Source organism: Macaca nemestrina, chromosome 6 (genome assembly GCF_043159975.1).
Source record: "Macaca nemestrina isolate mMacNem1 chromosome 6, mMacNem.hap1, whole genome shotgun sequence".
NCBI lineage: Eukaryota > Metazoa > Chordata > Mammalia > Primates > Cercopithecidae > Macaca > Macaca nemestrina.
This window is the reverse complement of record NC_092130.1, coordinates 8,310,889-8,331,214: the sequence shown is the minus strand read 5'-3', so window position 1 is coordinate 8,331,214 and position 20,326 is coordinate 8,310,889. Positions and strand designations below refer to the sequence as shown.

The following is a 20,326-nucleotide window of genomic DNA, read 5'->3' as shown; positions in this document are numbered from 1 at the left end:
ACAGTTTAGTTGGGGAAGCAGAGAGTAAGCAAATAAACAAACATCTACTCCTAACATTGGAAAGTGTTGGGAAGACAGGAGCGTGGGGCGATTCGAGAGCGCGCAGTATGGGGTGCAACCTCGAGTGAACAGTCATGGAGGGAGGACTGGGGGCCTGGGAGGAAGGACAGTTTTATTCAGCATGCACTAACTGGACATCTATTATGTGCCAGACACTGTTCTAGGCACAGAGATGAAAGTGACCAAGTCCTGCCCGACATGCCCCATGCTATCCCCATGGTGGAGACAGGCACCTGCAAACCCCCCGAATGCCAGGCAGCGAGAAGGGCCGGGGCTGAGAAGGCAGGGCGAAGGAACACAGTGCCGGGGTGTGGGGTGGGGAGCTACTTCAGACACAAACTCAGGATCTGGGGGAGGCATTTCCAGGCCGAGAAAACTGCAAACAGACTGGGAGGCAGGAAACAGCAGGCTGGAGGGACCAGCGGGGACAGGACACAGCCTGGCCGGAAGGAGGGGGCTGGGGGTGGAAGCAGATAAGGCAGGAGACAGGCAGGGGGCAGGGCAGCTACAAAGCCGGTGACCCTCACCCTCAGTTTCCCCATCTGTGACATGGGGGTGATACCACAGAACCACTGCATGGGTTTTCCTGAGGATTAAATGACAAATGCAAAGCACTGTGCTGCAAGGCCCACTCGTGGCAAAAGTGAGATGATGGTGATTATTTCACCGGCCCATGAGCCAGTCCAGCCTTTTTCAGGCCGGTGCAAGGCTGAGGCTGAACTAAGATCCCCCACCACCTCCTGGGAGTGGTACAGAAAGCTGGCGTCTGAGCCCCAGTTAGTGCTAACTGGACAGCAGTTGCTATATCGGGGGACAGTCTGGCCAGCAAGAGGGGACAGGGAGCCCTCAGCCTCCTGAGGTAGGACCAACAGGTACTGCAAGTGGGGCGGAAAAGCAGGACACCCAGGTAGAGCCTGGCTCTGCTAATGACCTGGCGGGAGGCTCCCCTGGGCCTCCAGGGTAAGAACGGGAAGCTGGCCCCACCTTCGGGGCCCTGGCTCCCCCGCAAACACCACCAAGGGCCAGCACATCATCCCATCCCAAGAAACCTTTTGGGAACAGTGCTTGCCTCTCAGGCCCAGGGTGAGGATCCCAGAAGGTGGCCACTCCCCCACCATAGGCCCTGCTGACACCCTCCTGAGAAGAGAGAGGAAAAACAGAAACCATCAACGTGCAATGACACACCGCAGGTCCCCAGGGCCCTCTCTCAGGCACACACCGGCCAGCTCTTCGGGCAGCTGCTACTTCCCCTTCTGCCCACATCATGGGGCCCAGCTGGGAGAGCGGGGCAGCCCCACCTTGCAGCCCAGAGAACTGAGCCTGTTTGCTCCCTGCACAGAGTTTATGGGGGGGTGTCCCTTGATAGCTGATGGCTGCCCTTGGAGCAATTCAACAGGGATTTTCACCATGCAGTCTCTTCTGATGAAAACACTCCCCCTTCTCCTCCTATTTTAAAATGTGTTAGAGACAAGGGCAGCGGAGATATGGGAAATCTCCCTTTCTCGGCTATAATTTCCATAAAGAAAGAGATCATTTCTGCTGTGTCCACAGTTGCATCCCTGGCACAGTATCTGGAGCAGGAAGCACTCAACAGGTTTATCGAATGAGCATGCTCATGAATAAACAGACAGAATTTGCTAAAGTGCCTTTACTCATATATGTAAAAAATAAAACTGGGTTTTAAAAACTTGTTTGCCAGCAATTCTATTTGTAGAAATCCATCTCCAAAACCAGATCTATAATATATATGGATGCTTATAAAAGCAAGAGCCAAAAAGAATGAAAAACTGGAAATCATCCAAAGTGTTGCTGGAGCTTCGTTGCTGAATGGTTAGATAAATTGTGGTTCACCCCAGCTATGAAATAACATGCAGCTCTTAAAAAGAATGAGGCTGTATTTGTATGGACTAACTTGGAAGTTTATCCCTAATACATGTCCCAAAGATGTTGCTGATTGACCGATGAGTCTTATAAAATGTGTAACATAATTCCAGAAATGATCCAAGTGAAGGTACTCCAGTAGAAGATTATCTTTAAAAGAATGACATATGCACATTGTGTGTACATGTCTGCATGCATATGCATACACACACACACACACACACACACACACACCCCGGTCTGGAAGTTTGCACATCAAACTTAATGTTCATCTCCCTGGAAGTGGGATTTTGGTGGAGGCAGTGCACAGAAGGGACCTTACATTTTTCACTTTACACACTTTTTTTTGTTTGTTTGTTTGTTTGTTTGTTTTTGAGACGGAGTCTAGTTCTGTGGCCCAGGCTGGAGTGCAGTGGCACGATCTCGGCTCACTGCAAGCTCCACCTCCCGGGTTCACGCCATTCTCCTGCCTCAGCCTCCTGAGTAGCTGGGACTACAGGCGCCCACCACCGCGCCCGGCTAATTTTTTGTATTTTTAGTAGAGACGGGGTTTCACTGTGATCTCGATCTCCTGACCTCGTGATCCGCCCGCCTTGGCCTCCCAAAGTGCTGGGATTACAGGCGTGAGCCACCGCACCCGGCCACTTTACACACTTTTATTCTTTTTTTTTGAGGTGGAGTTTCGTTCTTCTTGCCCAGGCTGGAGTGCAATGGCATGATCTTGGCTCACTGCAACCTCCGCCTCCCGGGTTCAAGCAACTCTCCTGCCTCAGCCTCCCAAGCATCTGGGATTACAGGCATGCACCACCACGCCCGGCAAATTTTGTATTTTTAGTAGAGACGGGGTTTCATTATGTTGGTCAGGCTGGTCTCAAACTCCCGACCTCAGGTGATCTACCTGCCTGGGCCTCCCAAAGTGCTGGGATTACAGGCGTGAGTCACCGCGCCCGGCCCACTTTTATTCTTTAAAATGTTTTTGATAGAGTGTATTGTTTCTATGGTTTAAAAAAACTGAAATGCATATGTAGCAGAGTTTTTTGGTTTTGTGGGTTTTTTGTTTTTTCTCTATTAAGTAAAACCCAGTAGGGGCCAGGATGTGGTGAAAAGAGAACTGCACACTCCACTGGGGGTGTGTCAACTGGTGCGACCGGCACGGAGAGCACGCCGGCTACAGGATGAACAAAACCCCGACTCACAGCACACACCCAGCACTCTGCTTCTGAGAATCCCTCTTCAAGGTATGTTACAGAAAGAGACTCAAAGATCCATGAACAAGCACAATCATCACTGCATGATTTAGTAAAGAAGATGATAAACCTCATGAGAAACCTAAGTATCCAATTCAGGGCTTTCCTCAGGGCTCTGATAGGTAAATTACATTTTGTACCTGTGATGGGTACAAGAAAAACACGAAAATAATCATGTTTCTGAGGACTCTTTAAGGATATGGAGGAATACGCTGATACTCAATGTTAAAAACCAGACTAGGAAACTGTATATATATAATGAACCTAGTTTATCTTATAAAAACTAATATTGTCACCAGACACGGTGGCTCACGCCTGTAATCCCAGCACTTTGGGAGGCTGAGGTGGGCAGATCACCTGAGGTCAGGAGTTCGAGATAAAAACCAACATGGAAAAACCCCCTCTCTACTAAAAATACAAAACTAGCCGGGCGTGGTGGCGCACGCCTGTGATCCCAGCTGCTCAGGAGGCTGATGCAGGAGAATTGCTTGAACCCGGGAGGCGGAGGTTGCGGTGAGCCGAGATTGTGCCACTGCACTCCAGCCTGGGCAACAAGAGCGAAATTCCATCTCAAAAAAAGAAAAGAAAAACTAATATTTACTGAGAACTTACCACATGCATAGCACTGTGCAAAGAAACTTATGCATATCATGTGCGTATCTATTCCTACACATCATTTATATCTATGCCCTTAAGGCAGGGAAAATTATGACTCCCATTTTACAGATAAGGAAGCTTAAGTTAAGAGAGACTAAGTAACGTGCAGAAGGTCACCCAGCTGTGCTCTTTCCCACTATCTGATCCGACTTTTCTGCAGACAAAAAAAGGACTTGGAGAGAAGCCCACGGCGAGTGGTGGTTTATTCTGGCAGGATTAGGAGGGACTTTAATTCTCCTTTTTGTGGGTCTTATTCCAAATTGTGTACAGGACTCTAGCTACTCTCGTGTGTGTGTGCGTGTGTGTGTGTTTTCTGATTACCAAAGTTATGTTGCTTATTAGAAACTCATTATTTTTCACATTAAAAACTATAATACTGGCCGGGCGCGGTGGCTCACGCCTGTAATCCCAGCACTTTGGGAGGCCGAGGGGGACGGATCACGAGGTCAGGAGATCTAGACCGTCCTGACTAACACAGTGAAACCCCGTCTCTACTAAAAATACAAAAAATTAGCCGGGCGTGCTGGCGGGCACCTGTAGTCCCAGCTACTCAGGGGCTGAGGCAGGAGAATGGCGTGAACTCGGGAGGCGGAGGTTGCAGTGAGCCGAGATCGCGCCACTGCACTCCAGCCTGGGCGACAAAGCGAGACCCCGTCTCAAAAAAAAAAAAAAAACTATAATACTGACAGCTAAACATTTAGGGGTTTGCTGTGTATAGCTCCAGATTTATTTATATTACAATTATATATATTTTTTTTAATTAAAACAATTTTTTTATAGTGACAGGGTCTCACGATGTTGCCCAGGCTGGTCTCGAATGCGTGGTCAAGCAATCCCATCACCTTCGCCTCCCAAAGTGCTGGGGTTACAGGTGTGAGCCAACATGCCCTACCTAAAAATTATATATAAGTAGAAACAGACAAAAATTACATATACTTAATTTTTATGTATTTGCTACTTTAAAATATGTAATCAGATTAAACATGCTATTTTGCAGTCACTTTTCCCCTTCAAAGTATGTATTATACATCTTTATAAGAGATTACACATTTTCTGCAACTTAATTTCAATAGGTGAAAAAGATTCCACTGTTTGATAGCACCATAACCTATTTAATCCTCTACTGAAGTACATACACTTGGATCACTTCTGATTTCTTGCTCTTACAAATACTGTTGCAGGCCGGGCGCGGTGGCTCAAGCATGTAATCCCAGCACTTTGGGAGGCCAAGACGGGCAGATCCCGAGGTCAGGAGATCGAGACCATCCTGGCTAACATGGTGAAACCCCGTCTCTACTAAAAAATACAAAAAACTAGCCGGGCGTGGTGGCGGGTGCCTGTAGTCCCAGCTACTTGGGAGGCTGAGGCAGGAGAATGGCATGAACCCGGGAGGCGGAGCTTGCAGTGAGCCGAGATCCAGCCACTGCACTCCAGCCTGGGCGACAGAGCAAGACTCCGTCTCAAAAAAAAAAAAAAAAAAATACTGTTGCAATGTCTATCTTTGTATATGTCTTTCTATACAGGTATCAATACCACAATTACCTTTATAATGAAAAAATTATATAAACAGTGTAAAATACATTATAACATGCACAAAAACAGTGAACTTAGCATGTATGCACACTTACAAGGGAGTCTCTCATCTGTCTGTCCCCTTGATTGTAGGTGACCAAAAGAATCCAAGGTAGGAGGAACCTTGTCATTCAGAAAACAGTGAAAACCATCCAGTCCAAAATCCCAAAAGTGCTCCTGTGGACAAACACTAGCCAGGTTCCCCCATGGTACAAGCAGGAAAGCAAAGGGCAGAGAGGTGCTGGGCCCCCTGCTGAAACTGAGATGGGGACAGAAGAGAGCAAATGCTTCTACCCTCAGCCCTGGGATCTCCAGCTCGCAGCAGCCAGTGCACACCTGAGCTCATTAAGAAAGTGGCTTCTTCTAATGAGAGGGATGACCTGCCCTCCCAGAAGTGTCAGGGAAACAGTGTGGACAGGGAAGTGAGAAGATTCTAGCTTGATTGTAGATAAATTGCTAAATGCCTCTGAGCATCAGTTTCTTCACCTATTAAATAGGGATCATATTATTTAGCCAAATGTGAGACGGGAAGAACTGCTCTACCATGGTAATGAAACTGTCTTTGCAAAATTATAACTGAGGAAATGATGCCAGTGAAAGAAATCAGACCTAACCGACTCCATCTTGCTTCTAACCTTGAAGCTGTCCGTGTTCATTCCTGGGCGTGGGCCAAACTAACTGTGGGAAAAAAATCAGTTCACGGTTTGACTCTGAAACAAAAGTGATAATAGCCCTTTCCCGAAAAGACCCTCTTCTTGAAGAAGAGGACCAGTCTGCCTTTGCAGGACTAGCAAATTAGCTACAAGATTAGAAATTACAGTGCAGGGGTCACGCAGCCTCTGGCTTCAAGAGTCTGAACTCCCCAAATTGCTCCTGGGGATAACATCACTATTGTCAAACCTCAGATCAGCCTTGAGTTATTTTGTAGACCCTACATTCGATGGATCAGTTGACACCACCCAGGCGGTAACCCAGCTCCACCAGTTCTTCCGTCACACCCAGGAATAGAAAACAGCCAGAAAAACTCACATTGACCCCCTACGATTCCATCTCCAACCTGACCAATCAGCACCCCCCACTTCCCAAGCCCCTACCCACCAGATTATCTTTAAAAACTCTGATCCCAGAATGCTTGGGGAGGCTGATTTGAGTAATAATAAAACTCCAGTCTCCTGCACAGCGGCTCTGCATACATTATTCTTTCTCCATTGCAATTCCCCTGTCTTGATAAATCAGCTCTGTTAAGGCAGTGAGCAAGGTGAACCCACGGCGTGGTTACAGTAAGGTTATTTTTATTTTCTTTTGTTTTTTTAGGAACCTAGAGACACATGCCCATTTGATGAGGGCTTCGTCTTCCAGTCTGAGCCCCCACCTTCGGCCTTCACTGACTCTCCTCCCCGCATCACACTGCACTGTCTTCCTGACACTCTCCCCACACTCATCACCAACACAGCCCTTTGTTCTTGCTTCCCATCCCTCCAGCTTCTGCCTCACTTACTTTCCCTCTGCTGGGCCTGTGTGATTGTCATAGGCTGGGCAGAGTAGGTGGACAGCAATTTGTTTTTCTGGCCAGTCCAAACCCCCCTTCCTCTGAAAAACCATCTCCCCACCCACCACACTGCCTCACTGTGGGGGCAAGGGCTACTTCCGTGTTGTCACGTGACCCCACCCTCCATGCCAGAGACTGAAGACAAGCCGGGCCTATGGGAGACACCCTCCTTCGTGGGCCTCACTGCTTGGTCCAAGGATTACTATCTGGGCCAAGGGGGGGCCAATCAGAGCCCTCCCCTGGGATTATTGATGCCAAAGCCTCCAATGGTGAGTTCAGGCTCATGCAGCAGGTGGTGATGCTGGGAAAGGTGAAACTAGATGGTATCCTGAGCTTGGTGGAGAGGGTTGGTCTGGGAACCTAACCTACATGCACAGAAAGCCAAGGGCCAGGGAGACAGTCCTGGCAGCATTTATGTTCCAGGTTCCAACTAACTTTAAAGCCCACCCAGCTGTATTTCTTCTCCAATTTGGCTCCATGATGTACACATTTTCCTGTCTGCCTTAACTCTTAGGAAGTGGGTTTTTATCATTTGCCACTAAGAGAGGCGACAAGAGGCTAGTGGTTAAGCACACAGGCTCTGGAGCCAGCTGCCTTGGTTTGAACCCCAGTTGTTCCTCTTATCAGCAGAGTGACCCTGGATAAGTCAGTCTTGCTAGGTCCCAAATCCGTCCTGCAAGATGTGATCAGTGGCCTTTGAGAATGGAATGAGTTAACACGTACCAGATGCTGGCTCAGTGCATGGTAGCTCTAGTGAAAGAACCAGGCCCCCAGCCCGATGGCAGCAGGAAATAGCAATGCTAGGCTGGGTGAAGGCAGGAGTGACAGATGGGCATTTGGCTTCCTGACTGGTCCACCTGCCAGGGTCTTTGGCACATTGGGCAGGGCGGGGGGGCGTTGGGAGTTGGGGATGCTGAAGTAACTAACCATAGGCTAAAGTGATGGTAATGCTGGAAGTGAGTGTTTATTGAGTACCAACTGTGTGTTTGTTTCTTTTTTTCTCATGAAACAGAGTCTTACTCTGTTGCCCAGACTGGAGTGCAGTGGCGCAATCTCAGCTCACTGCAACTTCCGCCTCCTGGGTTCAAGCGATTCTCCTGCCTCAGCCTCCTGAGTAGCTGGGACTACAGGCGTGTGCCACCACGCCCGGCTAATTTTTGTATTTTTAGTAGAGATTGGGGTTTCGAGATGTTGGCTAGGCTGGTCTCAAACTCCTGACTTCAGGCGATCCACCCACCTTGGCCTCCCAAAGTGCTGGGATTACAGGTGTGAGTGATTGCGCCCAGCCAAAAATCATTACTTTCAAAAACGCATTGCAGCCATATAATTTGGTGATGCAGAAGTACACAGGAGAAGAGCTCAAAGCGCTTGTCTCTGCAGGTGGATGGCAAAAGGAGACACATGAGGAGATGACACACTATGTGTCACTTTGGTTAAAAAAATAAAAACATTAAAAATACAAAGAGACATTTAAAGAAGGTTTTGAGCCGGGAGTGGTGGTTCACACCTGTAACCCCAGCACCTCGGGAGGCCGAGGCGGGTGGCTCACTTGTGGTCAGGAGCTCGAGACCAGCTTGGCCATCATGGTGAAAACTCATCTCAACTAAAAGTATAAAAAGTAGCCAGGCATGGCGGCAGGTGCCTGTGATCCCAGCTACTTGGGAGGCTGAAACACAAGAATTACTTGAACCTGGGAGGTGGAGGTTGTGGTGAGCCAAGAACGCATCACTGCACTCCAGCCTGGGTGACAGAGCAAGACTGTCTCAAAAAATAAAATAAAATAAAACAAGTTTTAAAAAAGAATGAAGAGTAGGAAGGGGAGAACTGCTGACATGCCAAGAGGGCGTAGGCGTGAGGACCTCACACCCCCACGAGGTCCACACTCCCACTGGCCTGCAGAGGCCAGGCCGACACCCCCAGCAGGCACCCTGTGGCTCCACCTTTCCCACCCTGAGTCCCTTACCCAGCCTGATGTCTCCCTCAAGGGTCATTAGCACGTTGCCAGCTTTCAGATCTCGGTGGATGATCCTCTTGCTGTGCAGGAAGTTGAGGGCTTCTAGCATCTGGCGGCAAACAACCTGTATCTGGGGCTCTGTGAGGCCTCTGTCCAGCTCTGGAAATGGAGGAGAACGGCTGTCAATTCAGGAAGCACTTGCCACAGGCAGCTGAAATGTCAGGCCCACGCCAGGGAGAAATATAAAAGCCACTACTATTAGGCCAGGCGCGGTGGCTCACACCTGTAATCCCAGCACTTTGGGAGGCCAAGGCAGGTGGATTACGAGGTCAGGAGTTCAAGGCCAGCCTGGCCAAGATGTTGAAATCCTGTCTCTACTAAAAATACAAAAATTAGCCAGGTGTGATGGCAGGCGCCTGTAATCCCAGCTACTCACGAGGCTGAGGCAGGAAAATTGCTTAAACCTGGGCAGCAGAGGTTGCAGTGAGCTGAGATCGCACCACTGCACTCCAGCCTGTGAGACACAGTGAGACTCCATCTCAAAAAAAAAAAAAAAAAAAAGCCACCAATATTAAGGAGTGCTCACCATGTACTGGATTCATTTCTAAGCAGGTCATGCGCACTGACCCATTTTGTCTTCATAACAGTCCTACGAAGCAGGCACAATTATTGTCCCCATTTTACAGAAGAAGAAATTGAGGCTTGGAAAGGTTAAGCCCCTTGCTCAAAGTCATGCAAGTGGGAAGTCACAGATCTGAGATTCAAACCAGGGTCTGGCTTTAGAGTTCAGGTTTGTAAACATAAGCCCAGCTGAGACACAGAGATCTGCTGTGTCTGCAGACACTGGGAGGGCACTTACTATGTGTCTGGCTCTGTGCTTGGAGCGGGAAGGCAGAGGGGACATGGAAACGGTGAGCGACACTTGGAACAGAGTGAGGTGCAGGCATGTGGGAGGTCAGAATGCGCAGGAACCCCTTATAGCTGAGGGAACTGGGAGGCTGCCCAGGAGAAATGACATTTGGGTTGTGTCTTAAAGGAACAGAATAGGTGGGGCGAGGGCACTCTAGGTCAAGGAGCCCGCAGAGGCAACGGCTGACATGAGCTGGTGTTTACAAAATGTCCACTGGGGCCGGGCGCAGTGGCTCATGCCTGTAATCCCAGCACTTTGGGAGGCAGAGGCGGGTAGATCATGAGGTCAGGAGTTCAAGACCATTCTGGCCAACATGATGAAACCCTGTCTCTACTAAAAATACAAAAATTAGCTGGGCGAGGTGGTGGGTGCCTGTAATCCCAGCTACTCAGGAGGTTGAGGCAGAAGAATCGCTTGAACCCAGGAGGTGGAGGTTGCAGTGAGCCACGATCACACCACTGCACTCCAGCCTGGGTGACAGAGCGAGACTCAGTCTCTTTTTTGCCTATTAAACTTTCCACTGGCTGTTGGTGGTGGCACCAGGGGATGCGGAAAGGGAAGGGCCAGAGAGGCCAGAGGGCTGGTAGCCAAGAGTCTTATGTGCTAATCAGCAGGGAGACACGAGTGTACACATGCACACGCGGCAGACAGCTCAATGCCACGGTCCTTCTTCCCTGAGGTTCGTAGGTTGAGTAGGTCTGAGCAGGCAGGGAGCAGGAAGGTGGGAAGCAGGAAGAATATTCCTGGAAAGGGGAACAGACTTGTGTGGTGGGAGGGGGCAGATGAAGGGAAAGTGACTCGAGGTCAGAGGTCAGCAGACCTTGACTCTGCAGGACCTCTGGGCCATGCTGTGGAGGGTGCATTTTATTTGAAATGCAGTGGGCAGTTCATGAGAGGTTCTGAGTGGGACAGACACAGTCTGGTCTTTGCATTTAAAAAACTTCCCATGGCTGAAAGCAGGGACTCAATGCTGTAGGGCCAGCTACTTAGGAGGCAAAGGTGGGAGAATCACTTGAGGCCAGGAGTTCAAGGCCAGCCTGGGCAACATAGCGAGATCCAGCTATGCTTGTAACATTTATTATGTTATAAATAAAATAAATAAATGAATAATTCCCTCTAGCACAGCAAAGAGCTTGCTGGGCAGCAGGGGCAGGGGCTCAGCTGGAGGTCATCACAGTGGTCCAGATAGCAGCCAAGGCAGAGAAAAAGACAGTTGCTCAATGGATGATTGCGGAGGTGGAGTGAGAAGATTGCAGGGTGACAGCCTTGTGCTCCGCATCCCACGGGACTGTCCTGATTGAGTCACTGTTATTACCCAAGACCGCTGTGAGCAGGGGAGCCACCTCCCTTGGCCTGCCAGGTTCCCAGGCGGTCGGCTTCTAAGCCTGGTCACCCAAGGGCACTGCTCTGAGTCCTCCCTCTGCCTACAACAGCACTGCTGTGTCCGGCTTGCCCAGTGGTGCCTGGCCAGGAATCCACAAGGCTCAGCTCTCCCAGCCAGGCCCTCAGGAGTAGTATAATAGACATGCCAGCCAGGAATGCAAGTACCAACTGCCCTGCTCTGGGAAGCCAGGTCCCAGGCCAGGGCTCCTGGATCAGGGACCCTTCTCTCTGGAGTCTGCAAGCTGCCTGCCCCCTGTCCCTGTGGCCTCATCCTGAACCTCTGTGTCTCCAGCCAGGGGCCAGGATCAGAGCCTGCATGGGCTTCAGGACCACACAGACTGAGGCTGTACCCAGGTGATGCCTCTCACTAGCTGTGTGGTTACTGGCAAGTCACCCAAGCTCTCTGGCCCTTCACTTCCTGGTCTGTGAAATGGGATGATTCTAATCGACATGGGCAGGGCTCCAGCCATCAGCCATGTCCAGTTCTCAGTGTGGAAAATAGGTAATAAAAGGGGATTATTGCTATGTTGGTTCTAAGATGAGTCCAGGACTGGAATATCTGCCGCAATTTTTTTAATGGCAAAAATGTGTCTTGCTTATGTCTAATTTACTGATATAAATGAAATAGGAATGATAAAAATACTGATGGTGATGATGAAGATAATTATGATCTAATCACCATCATTTTTTGAGCCCTTATAATGTGCCAGGCATGAGGATAAGGACACGGTGCATATTGTCATTTAATCCTCATAGTAACCCAGTGAGGTGGGTACGATACACTCTTTAATTCGGTTTGGTTGTTGTTGGGTTTCCTTCCTTCCTCCCTTCCTCCCTTCCTCCCTCCTTCCTTCCCTCCTTCCCTCCCTCCTTCCTTCCCTCCTTCCTTCCCTCCTTCCTTCCCTTCCTTCCTCCCTCCCTCCCTTCTCTCTTTCTCTCTCTTTCTCCCTCCCTCCTTCCCTCCCTCTCTCCCTCTCTCTTTCTGTCTTTCTCTCTCTCTCTCTTTCTTTCTTTCTCTCTCAAGTCTTGCTGTGTTGCCTAGGCTGGAGTGCAGTAGCATGACCTTGGCTCACTACAACCTCCACCTCCTGGGTTCAAGCGATTCTCCTGCCTCAGCCTCCCTAGTAGCTGGGATGACAGGCATGTGCCACTATGCCAGGCTAATTTTTTTGTATTATTGGTAGAGACGGGGTTTCACCATGTTGGCCAGGCTGATTTTGAACTCCTGACCTCAGGTGATCCACCCACCTTGGCCTCCCAAAGTGCTGGGATTACAGGCGTGAGCCACTGTGCCCAGCCTAATTTTGTTTTGTTTGTTTGAGACGGGGTCCCACTCTGTTGCCCAGGCTGGAGTGCAGTGGATCATGGCCCACCACAGCCTCGACCTCCCAGGCTCAAGCAATCTTCTGACCTCGGCCTCCTGAGTAGCTGGAACCACAGGTGTGTGCCACCACACTCAGCTAGTTTATAAAAAAATTTTTTTGGCTGGGCGTGGTGGCTCACGCCTGTAATCCCAGTACTTTGGGAGGCCGAGGTGGGCGGATCACCTGAGGTTGGAAGTTCAAGACCAGCCTGACCAACATGGAGAAACCCCGTCTCCACTAAAAATACAAAATTAGCCGGGCGTGGTGGCGCATGCCTATAATCCCAGCCACTTGGGAGGCTGAGGCAGAAGAATCGATTGAACCCAGGAGGCGGAGGTTGCAGTGAGCCGAGATTGCGCCATTGCACAATTGTTGCCTGGGCAACAAGAGCAAAACTCTGTCTCAAAATAAATAAATAAATAATTTTTTGTTTTGTGGAGACAGAGTCTCACTACGTTGTCCAAGCTGGTAGTCTTGGACTTCTAGCCACAAGCAATCTCCTACCTTGGTTTCCCAAAGCGTTGGGATTACAGGCATGTGCCACTATGCCTAGCAGATGCTTTTTTTTTTTTTTTTTGAGACAGAGTCTCTGTCACCCAGGCTGGAATTCAGTGGCATGATCTTGGCTCACTGCAACCTCTGCCACCTGGGTTCAAATGATTCTCCTGCCTCAGCCTCCCGAGTAGCTGGGATTACAGGGACCTGCCGCCGTACCCAGCTAATTTTTGTATTTTTAGTACAGATGGGCTTTCACTGTCTTGGCCAGGCTGGTCTTGAACTCCTGACCTCATGATCCACCCGCCGCAGGCTCCCAAAGTGCTGGCATTACAGGCATGACCCACCACACCCGGCCTGATACACTTTTTAAACTCAGAATTATTGAGGTATAATTTACATATGGAAAAAAAATCACTTTTTTAAAGGTATACAGTTTTATAAATTTTGACAAACATATTCAGTCATGGAACCCCCATCACAATTTAGATACAAAATCCATCCATCATCCTCCAAGTTTCCCCTGTAACCTTTGTAGTAAACTCTTCCCATTTCCAGTCCCTATGTAATCACTAATTTGTTTTCTATGCCTATGGCCTTGACTTTTTCTAAAGTGTCATATAATTGGAATCATACAATATGCAGCCTTTTGAGTCCAATACATTTTTTTTTTTTTTTTTTTTTTTTGAGACGGAGTCTCGCTCTGTCGCCAAGGCTGGAGTGCAGTGGCCGGATCTCGGCTCACTGCAAGCTCTGCCTCCTGGGTTCCCGCCATTCTCCTGCCTCAGCCTCCCAAGTAGCTGGGACTACAGGCGCCCGCCACCTCGACCGGCTAGTTTTTTGTATTTTTTTAGTAGAGACGGGGTTTCACCGTGTTAGCCAGGATGGTCTTGATCTCCTGACCTCGTGATCTGCCCGTCTCGGCCTCCCAAAGTGCTGGGATTACAGGCTTGAGCCACTGCACCCGGTCCCAATACATTTTTAGAAACAGTTTTTAATTACTCAGCAATGCATGAATACCTTCTCCTTATTACAGAAACTACAACACTGCAAAGTCCCCTTTGACACCACATCTAATCCTAGCCTCTCCTTTCCATGATAAGCAGGTGGAGACCCAAGATGTTTAGTAGCCAGCAAGGCATGGCCAGCCATATCCATTCCAATCAGAACAGGCCCTGGGTGTTACACAGAATGGCCCCACGGTGACATACCACGTGGGCATTCTCTCCATCTCACAAAAGGGCCAGTCCTGTGCCCCAAAGCCTCCAAAAAGAGGAACCTGGAATGGACATCAGGGAATGGACCCCTGGGCCCCAAGCTCAGGCCAGTAATGCTTCCCCGCCATGCAGGGCAAAGGGGAGATGGATGGAGGAGCAGAAAGCCCCTCTAAGCAGGGCAGGCATCTGCAGGAAAGTCAACCCTAAACACACAGCTGCAACGAGGACCTGGCTCTGAACCTGTCGGCTGTTCTCATTTCAGCTTCTCTTCATACATCAAGATTTCCAAAATGTTCCTTTAACTGCTGCCACCAACAGGGGGAAAGCTGCCTAGGGCTGGAGCAGTCAGGGCCACGAGGAGAACTGGAATGGGAGCCAGAGCAGGGTTTATCTGCTGGCTGAGCTGTAGTCTACGGTCACGCCCCAGCTGTGAATGAGGTCGAGGACACAGTACACTTCAATGCCTTTTCCATCTCTGATACTCCCCTCCAGCTAAGCTCATTCAGTTAAGCTGCACACCAGGGGACACAGAGGGTGCTAGCTGGCTTCCATTTCCCCCTTCTTTTTTTGGTATCAGAACATATAGGTACCCAGCTAAAAAAACCACATTCCCCAGCCTCCATTCCAGCTGTGTGTGATATGCCACAGCCAATGAGACATAAATCAAGGTGTCACGTGGAGCTTTTCTGAAGTCTCTTTAAAAGAGTCTTCAGTGTGGGGTAGGGATAGGTGGTTATTCTACCCTCTTGTCTTCCATCCTGCTGCTTGGAATTCAGATGTGATGGCTGGAGCTCCCACGCCATCTTGTCATCAAGGGCAGAAAACCAGCATGAGAATGGGGCTAACACAGAGGATAGGGGGCCAAGAGTTGGATAAAGAAATCAAGTCCATATCATAACTATTTATTATTATTATTTTTTTTTTTTTTTTTTTTTGAGGCAGGGTCTCACTCTGTCACCTGGGCTGGAGTGCACTGGCATGATCTTAGTTCACTGCAACCTCTGCTTCCTGGGCTCAAGCAATCCTCCAGCCTCAGCCTCCCAAGTAGCTGGGCTTACAGGCGCAAACCACTAATGCCCAGCTCATTTTTGTCTTTTTTGTAGAGACGGGGTTTTGCCCTGTTGCCCAGGCTGGTCTCAAACTCCTGAGCTCAAAGTGATCCACCTGCCTCGGCCTGCCAAAGTGCTAGGATTACAGGTGTGAGCCACCACACTCCACCCCTTATCATAACTCTTTAAAACTCCTGGAACAAGCTGTGCCTGAAGCTAGCCATCCTTGAAGTCTTCAGTTATTTGTGCAAATAAATTCCACCTCCCACATCCCCCACCTTTCCCCCACCTAAAAAAGTTTGAGTATTTTGGCTCCTTATAACCTAAAGTCTGAATTCATACCAGATTATCACTTTTATACTGTTAGATTCTATCTCCCAAATGATAATCTTCAAAGGCAGTGCCTGCCTGCTGAGAGAAGGCACACCCAAGAGCCATATAACATGTGCCATGTATCCTCCCCCATACTGTCGTCTACCTGGGAACTCGATGGGGCAGTAAGTGGCTCTGTAACGAAGGCTTGTGGGTCCTATATTTCCTTTTTTTTTGAGACAGAGTCTTGCTCTGTCACCCAGGCTGGAGTGCAGTGGCGCAATCTCTGCTCACTGCAAGCACCGCCTCCCAGGTTCACGCCATTCTCCTGCTTCAGCCTCCCGAGTAGCTGGGACTACAGGTGCCCACCACCACTCCCGGCTATTTTTTTGTATTTTTAGTAGAGATGGGGTTTCACTGTGTTAGCCAGGATGGTCTTGATCTCCTGACCTCGTGATCCGCCCACCTCGGCCTTCCAAAGTGCTGGGATTACAGGCGTGAGGCACCGAGCGAGCCCCTGTGGGTCCAACATTTCTACAGCCCGGGATGGGGATGGACTACTGTAAATTTCACACATTCCTGACATGGGTTTGGATCATAATCCTAAAAGACATAATCTCAAATACCATAATCCCAAATGCTGAAATCCCCAAAGATCAAAATCCCTAAAGTCTAAAATCCTAAAAATCTCAATCACAAGATAGTTGTATCCTGTTAGGCCAACTCTTACGAACGGTCTCCGTGCAACTGCCCATAATCTCTCCCTGCAATACACTTGGTCCTATGTTAAATTTGAAAAAACTAAATGGTCTTAAGCATATATAAATAAATATACGTCTATATTTCCCCACTGTTTTAAATAGTCAGCATTACTTTTTACAATTCACTATGCTATGTATTTCATCTTCACATCATTTTCGATGCTGCAGGTATAAATGGTGTAGAGACTTGGAGAGAGTTCTAATTCCTTTTATGCATTTGTTGCAAATTTGACTCTCTGAAAGTGTATTATCTCGGCATTGCCGGTGTGTAAGCATTGTGCATGTATGTAAAAATGTTGAAAGTTCCTCAGTGAATATAGGGATGTCCTTTTGGTACATCTGCATTTGTGAAAGATAAACTTTCTCCAGATTCCGGCTCTTTCGGCATCTGCATATGCCCTAGTGAGCCGCTGAGGGTTTTGGTCGATCTCACCAACAGGCTTCGGTTGTTCATTACACTATTTTAGACAACAGCTATAAAGCTGTATGTCCACAATCACCAATCCTGGTGATATGCATTTATACATTTCCCTTTTTGACCTATTTCTTTATGGGTGTGGGTCATCTGCTAATCATTTTTTTCTTTTTTTTGAGATGGAGTCTCACTCTGTCACCCAGGCTAGAGTGCTGTGGCATCATCTCGGCTCACTGCAACCTTTACCTCCTGGGTTCAAGTGATTCTCTTGCCTCAGCCTCCCAAGTAGCTGAGATTACAGGCGCCTGCCACCACGCCCATCTAATTTTCATATATTTAGTAGAGATGGGGTTTTGCCACGTTGGCCAGGCTGGTCTCAAACTCGTGGCCTCAGGTGATCTGCCCACCTCGGCCTCCCAAAGTGCTGGGACCACAGGCGTGAGCCACCGCGCCCGGCCAGTCTGTTCATAATTGTTACACCTGTGCAACTATCCTCGGTATAGCTGTTTACGCATGCAAAATATGTATGTTATTACTGACTATTTGACAGTGTAAAGTGGCCTGTGAAGCACCTTCATGTTTTTATGTTTCTCAAATTCCCCTTTAAAATATAAATAAATACCAAGAATTTTTTAAAAAGTTTTTTAGAATTATATTTTTGGGATTTTGATCTTTCAGGATTGTACTTGACAGGATTTGAGACTTTGGGCATTTTGCTCTTTTGGGATTTCAACATTCAGGTTTATGGCACTGAAGACTGTGTCAGGATTACGATTGGCTCCCTCCTGAGGTAAACTCCGGGAAAATACCTTGAATGGTATGACACTACACTGAGCACCTCTCCTCTTCTGGGCCATCCCAGAATCCTTGACATGTCACTCAACCTTCCAGGCCTCTCCTCAGCCTCTCTGCACTCCATGCAGGGTGGCATGAGCCGGGGATGCTGTGGGACAGGCCATGGTTAGGAGTGGGTCAGCCAGACCTGGGTTCACAGCTCTGCTGTGTGATCTGGGTGAGTCCCTTAACCTTTCAAGTGTCAGCCCAATCAAAAATAAATGTGATACTTACCTGTCATTCCAGCACTTTGGGAGGCCGAGGTGGGTGGATCACCCGAGGTCAGGAGTTCGAGACCAGTCTGGCCAACATGGTGAAACCCCATCACTACTAACATACAAAAATTAGCTGGGCGTGGTGGTAGCCACTTATAGCCACAGCTACTTGAGAGGCTGGGGCAGGAGAATCACCTGAACCTGGGAGGTGGAGATTATAGTGAGCTGAGATTGCGCCACCACACTCCAGCCTGGGCAAGAGAACGAGACTCCATCTCAAAATAAATAAATAAATAAATAAAATACTCTTCCTGATTTTATACCTGAGGATTAGAGAAGGACCACATATGGGAACGTGGCTACCACACTCTCTGGCATATAGTGACTATTCACAAAGGAATGGCCACTACTAACATTTCACTGTGGTCATCGTCATTGTTATTGCTCAAGCTTGCCCAGGACATTGAGACCTGACACTGTCCCCACAGAGCATTTACTGAATGTGTGGGTATCCCCACTTTTCAACAACCTTCCATGGGTATCTCGGTTTCACCTCTTGAGAGTGCTGTGGGGTCCAGCAAAGAAGGCATCACACCCATCTTAGGTCAAGAGGCCTCAAGAGGGAGAGTGGCCAGTTCAAGGACACACGGCTTCTGGAATAGGGAGTGACGGTCTTCCAGCGAATGTCCTGCATTCTCTTCAAGAACCCAAACCCCCGTCTCTACTAAAAATACAAAAACAAGCCGTGTGTGGTGGCACACACCTGTAATCCCAGGCTACTTGGGAGGCTGAGGCAGGAGAGTCATTTGAACCCAGGAGGCAGGGGTTGCAGTGAGTGAGCTGAGATCGCACCACTGCACTCCAGCTTGGGCAGCAGAGCAAGACTCTGTCTCAAAAAAAGAAAGAAAAAAAAGAACCCAAACCCTGCTCCTAAAAGCAGACAAAGCAGAGAGGTGCTCAAAGAGGCCATGGGAACTGATGGAGTGGGAGAATGGAGGTCCCAGTTCCCTAGACAGAGCCATCCAGCAGCCAGGCTCAGGACTCCAAACGTGTGGTCTGGTCCCGGCAATGCAATGAATCAAGTAAGACTCACCCAGCATGATGGCGTCCACGGCTCCCCCTGGGCAGAACTCAATCATGATCTGCAGAAAACACAGGGCAAAGTGACAATGAGTGCGGCTGCCTAGCCATCAAGATGAAACCCCACAGGGCACAGCCAGGCAGGGTCCAATATGCCCAATGCCTGGGTGCCCCTGCTCCTCAGCCCCTCCTGCTCCTGCCTTGGGAACCCGTCCCCCTGCCCCAGTGGGCCTCAACCCTCACAGGAGGCTCTGACACCCAGAGGAGTTGCTTGAGTGCTGCATTTTCTGAAGAAGGAAAACTAAGTTGCTATGAAGACCCGAAGCTTCAGCAAACGGCCTCTTCAGCCAAGCCCACACCCTCCCTCCTCGCTCCCACCTGTGCGCCTGGTGCCCACCTGCCAGCTGCCCTGTTTCCTGTGCTCCACAGCCAAGAACCTCAGGACGCCTTCCCCCCGGCCAAGCTGGCCACGTCCTCTCAGAATCCCAGCACCTGTCTCAGGCTCCCTCCATCTTCCAGAGCCCTGGACCTTGCTGGCTCAGAACACCAGGGCCTCGAAGATCAGCTCAGATGGAGAAACTGAGGCCAAGAAAGGGGATGTAACTGACCAAGGCCATAGAGATTGTTCCTGGACTGGAAGCAGAGCTCCAAACCCTCAGGTCATTCATTCATTCATCATACACTGACAGGCTGCAGGCCCTGGGAGAACAGCCAGGTCCAGGCCCTCAAGGGGCTCCCAGCTTAGTGGAGGGACAGAAAGGACGATTACAGTAGAAAGGCTCTTCCAGCCCTGGTTCACTCCCATTCTTACTCTTTCTGGCCCACTCTGGGCTCTTTGCATAGATGCTTTTGCTTTTTCTTTTCGCTTTCTTTCTCTCTCTTTTTTTTTTTTTTTTTTTTTAGACAGAGTCTCGCTCTTGTCGCCCAGGCTAGCATGCAATGGCGCAACCTTGGCTCTGCCTCTTAGGTTCCAGTGATTCTCCTGCCTCAGCCTCCTGAGTAGCTGGGATTAAAGGCATCTGCCACCACACCTGGCTAATATTTGTATTTTTAGTTGAGATGAGGTTTCACCATGTTGGCCAGGCTGGTCTCGAACATCTGACCTCAGGTGATCCGCCCACCCTGGCCTCCCAAAGTGCTGGGATTACAAGTGTGAGCCACCCTGCCTGACCTCTTTTTTCTTTTTTTTTTTTTTTTTTTTTTTTTGAGACGGAGTCATGCTGTGTCGCCCAGGCTGGAGTGCAGTGGCCGGATCTCAGCTCACTGCAAGCTCCACCTCCCGGGTTCACGCCATTCTCCTGCCTCAGCCTCCCAAGTAGCTGGGACTACAGGCGCCCGCCACTTCGCCCGGCTAGTTTTTTGTATTTTTTA

General features: G+C 49.2%; 1 protein-coding gene across 2 annotated transcripts in view; it reads right to left on the bottom strand.

The window, feature by feature from the left end:
* The window catches only part of LOC105480952 (serine/threonine kinase 10), a 148,205-nt gene that overhangs the window by 65,140 nt on the left and 62,739 nt on the right, over positions 1-20,326 (bottom strand). For both annotated transcript variants that reach the window (XM_071098089.1, XM_071098090.1), the window contains 2 exons: positions 18,969-19,017; positions 8,930-9,079 (listed from right to left, as the gene is read on the bottom strand). In XM_071098089.1, the coding sequence (XP_070954190.1) occupies positions 8,930-9,079; positions 18,969-19,017 (199 nt within the window). The remainder of the gene's footprint in view (positions 1-8,929; positions 9,080-18,968; positions 19,018-20,326) is intronic.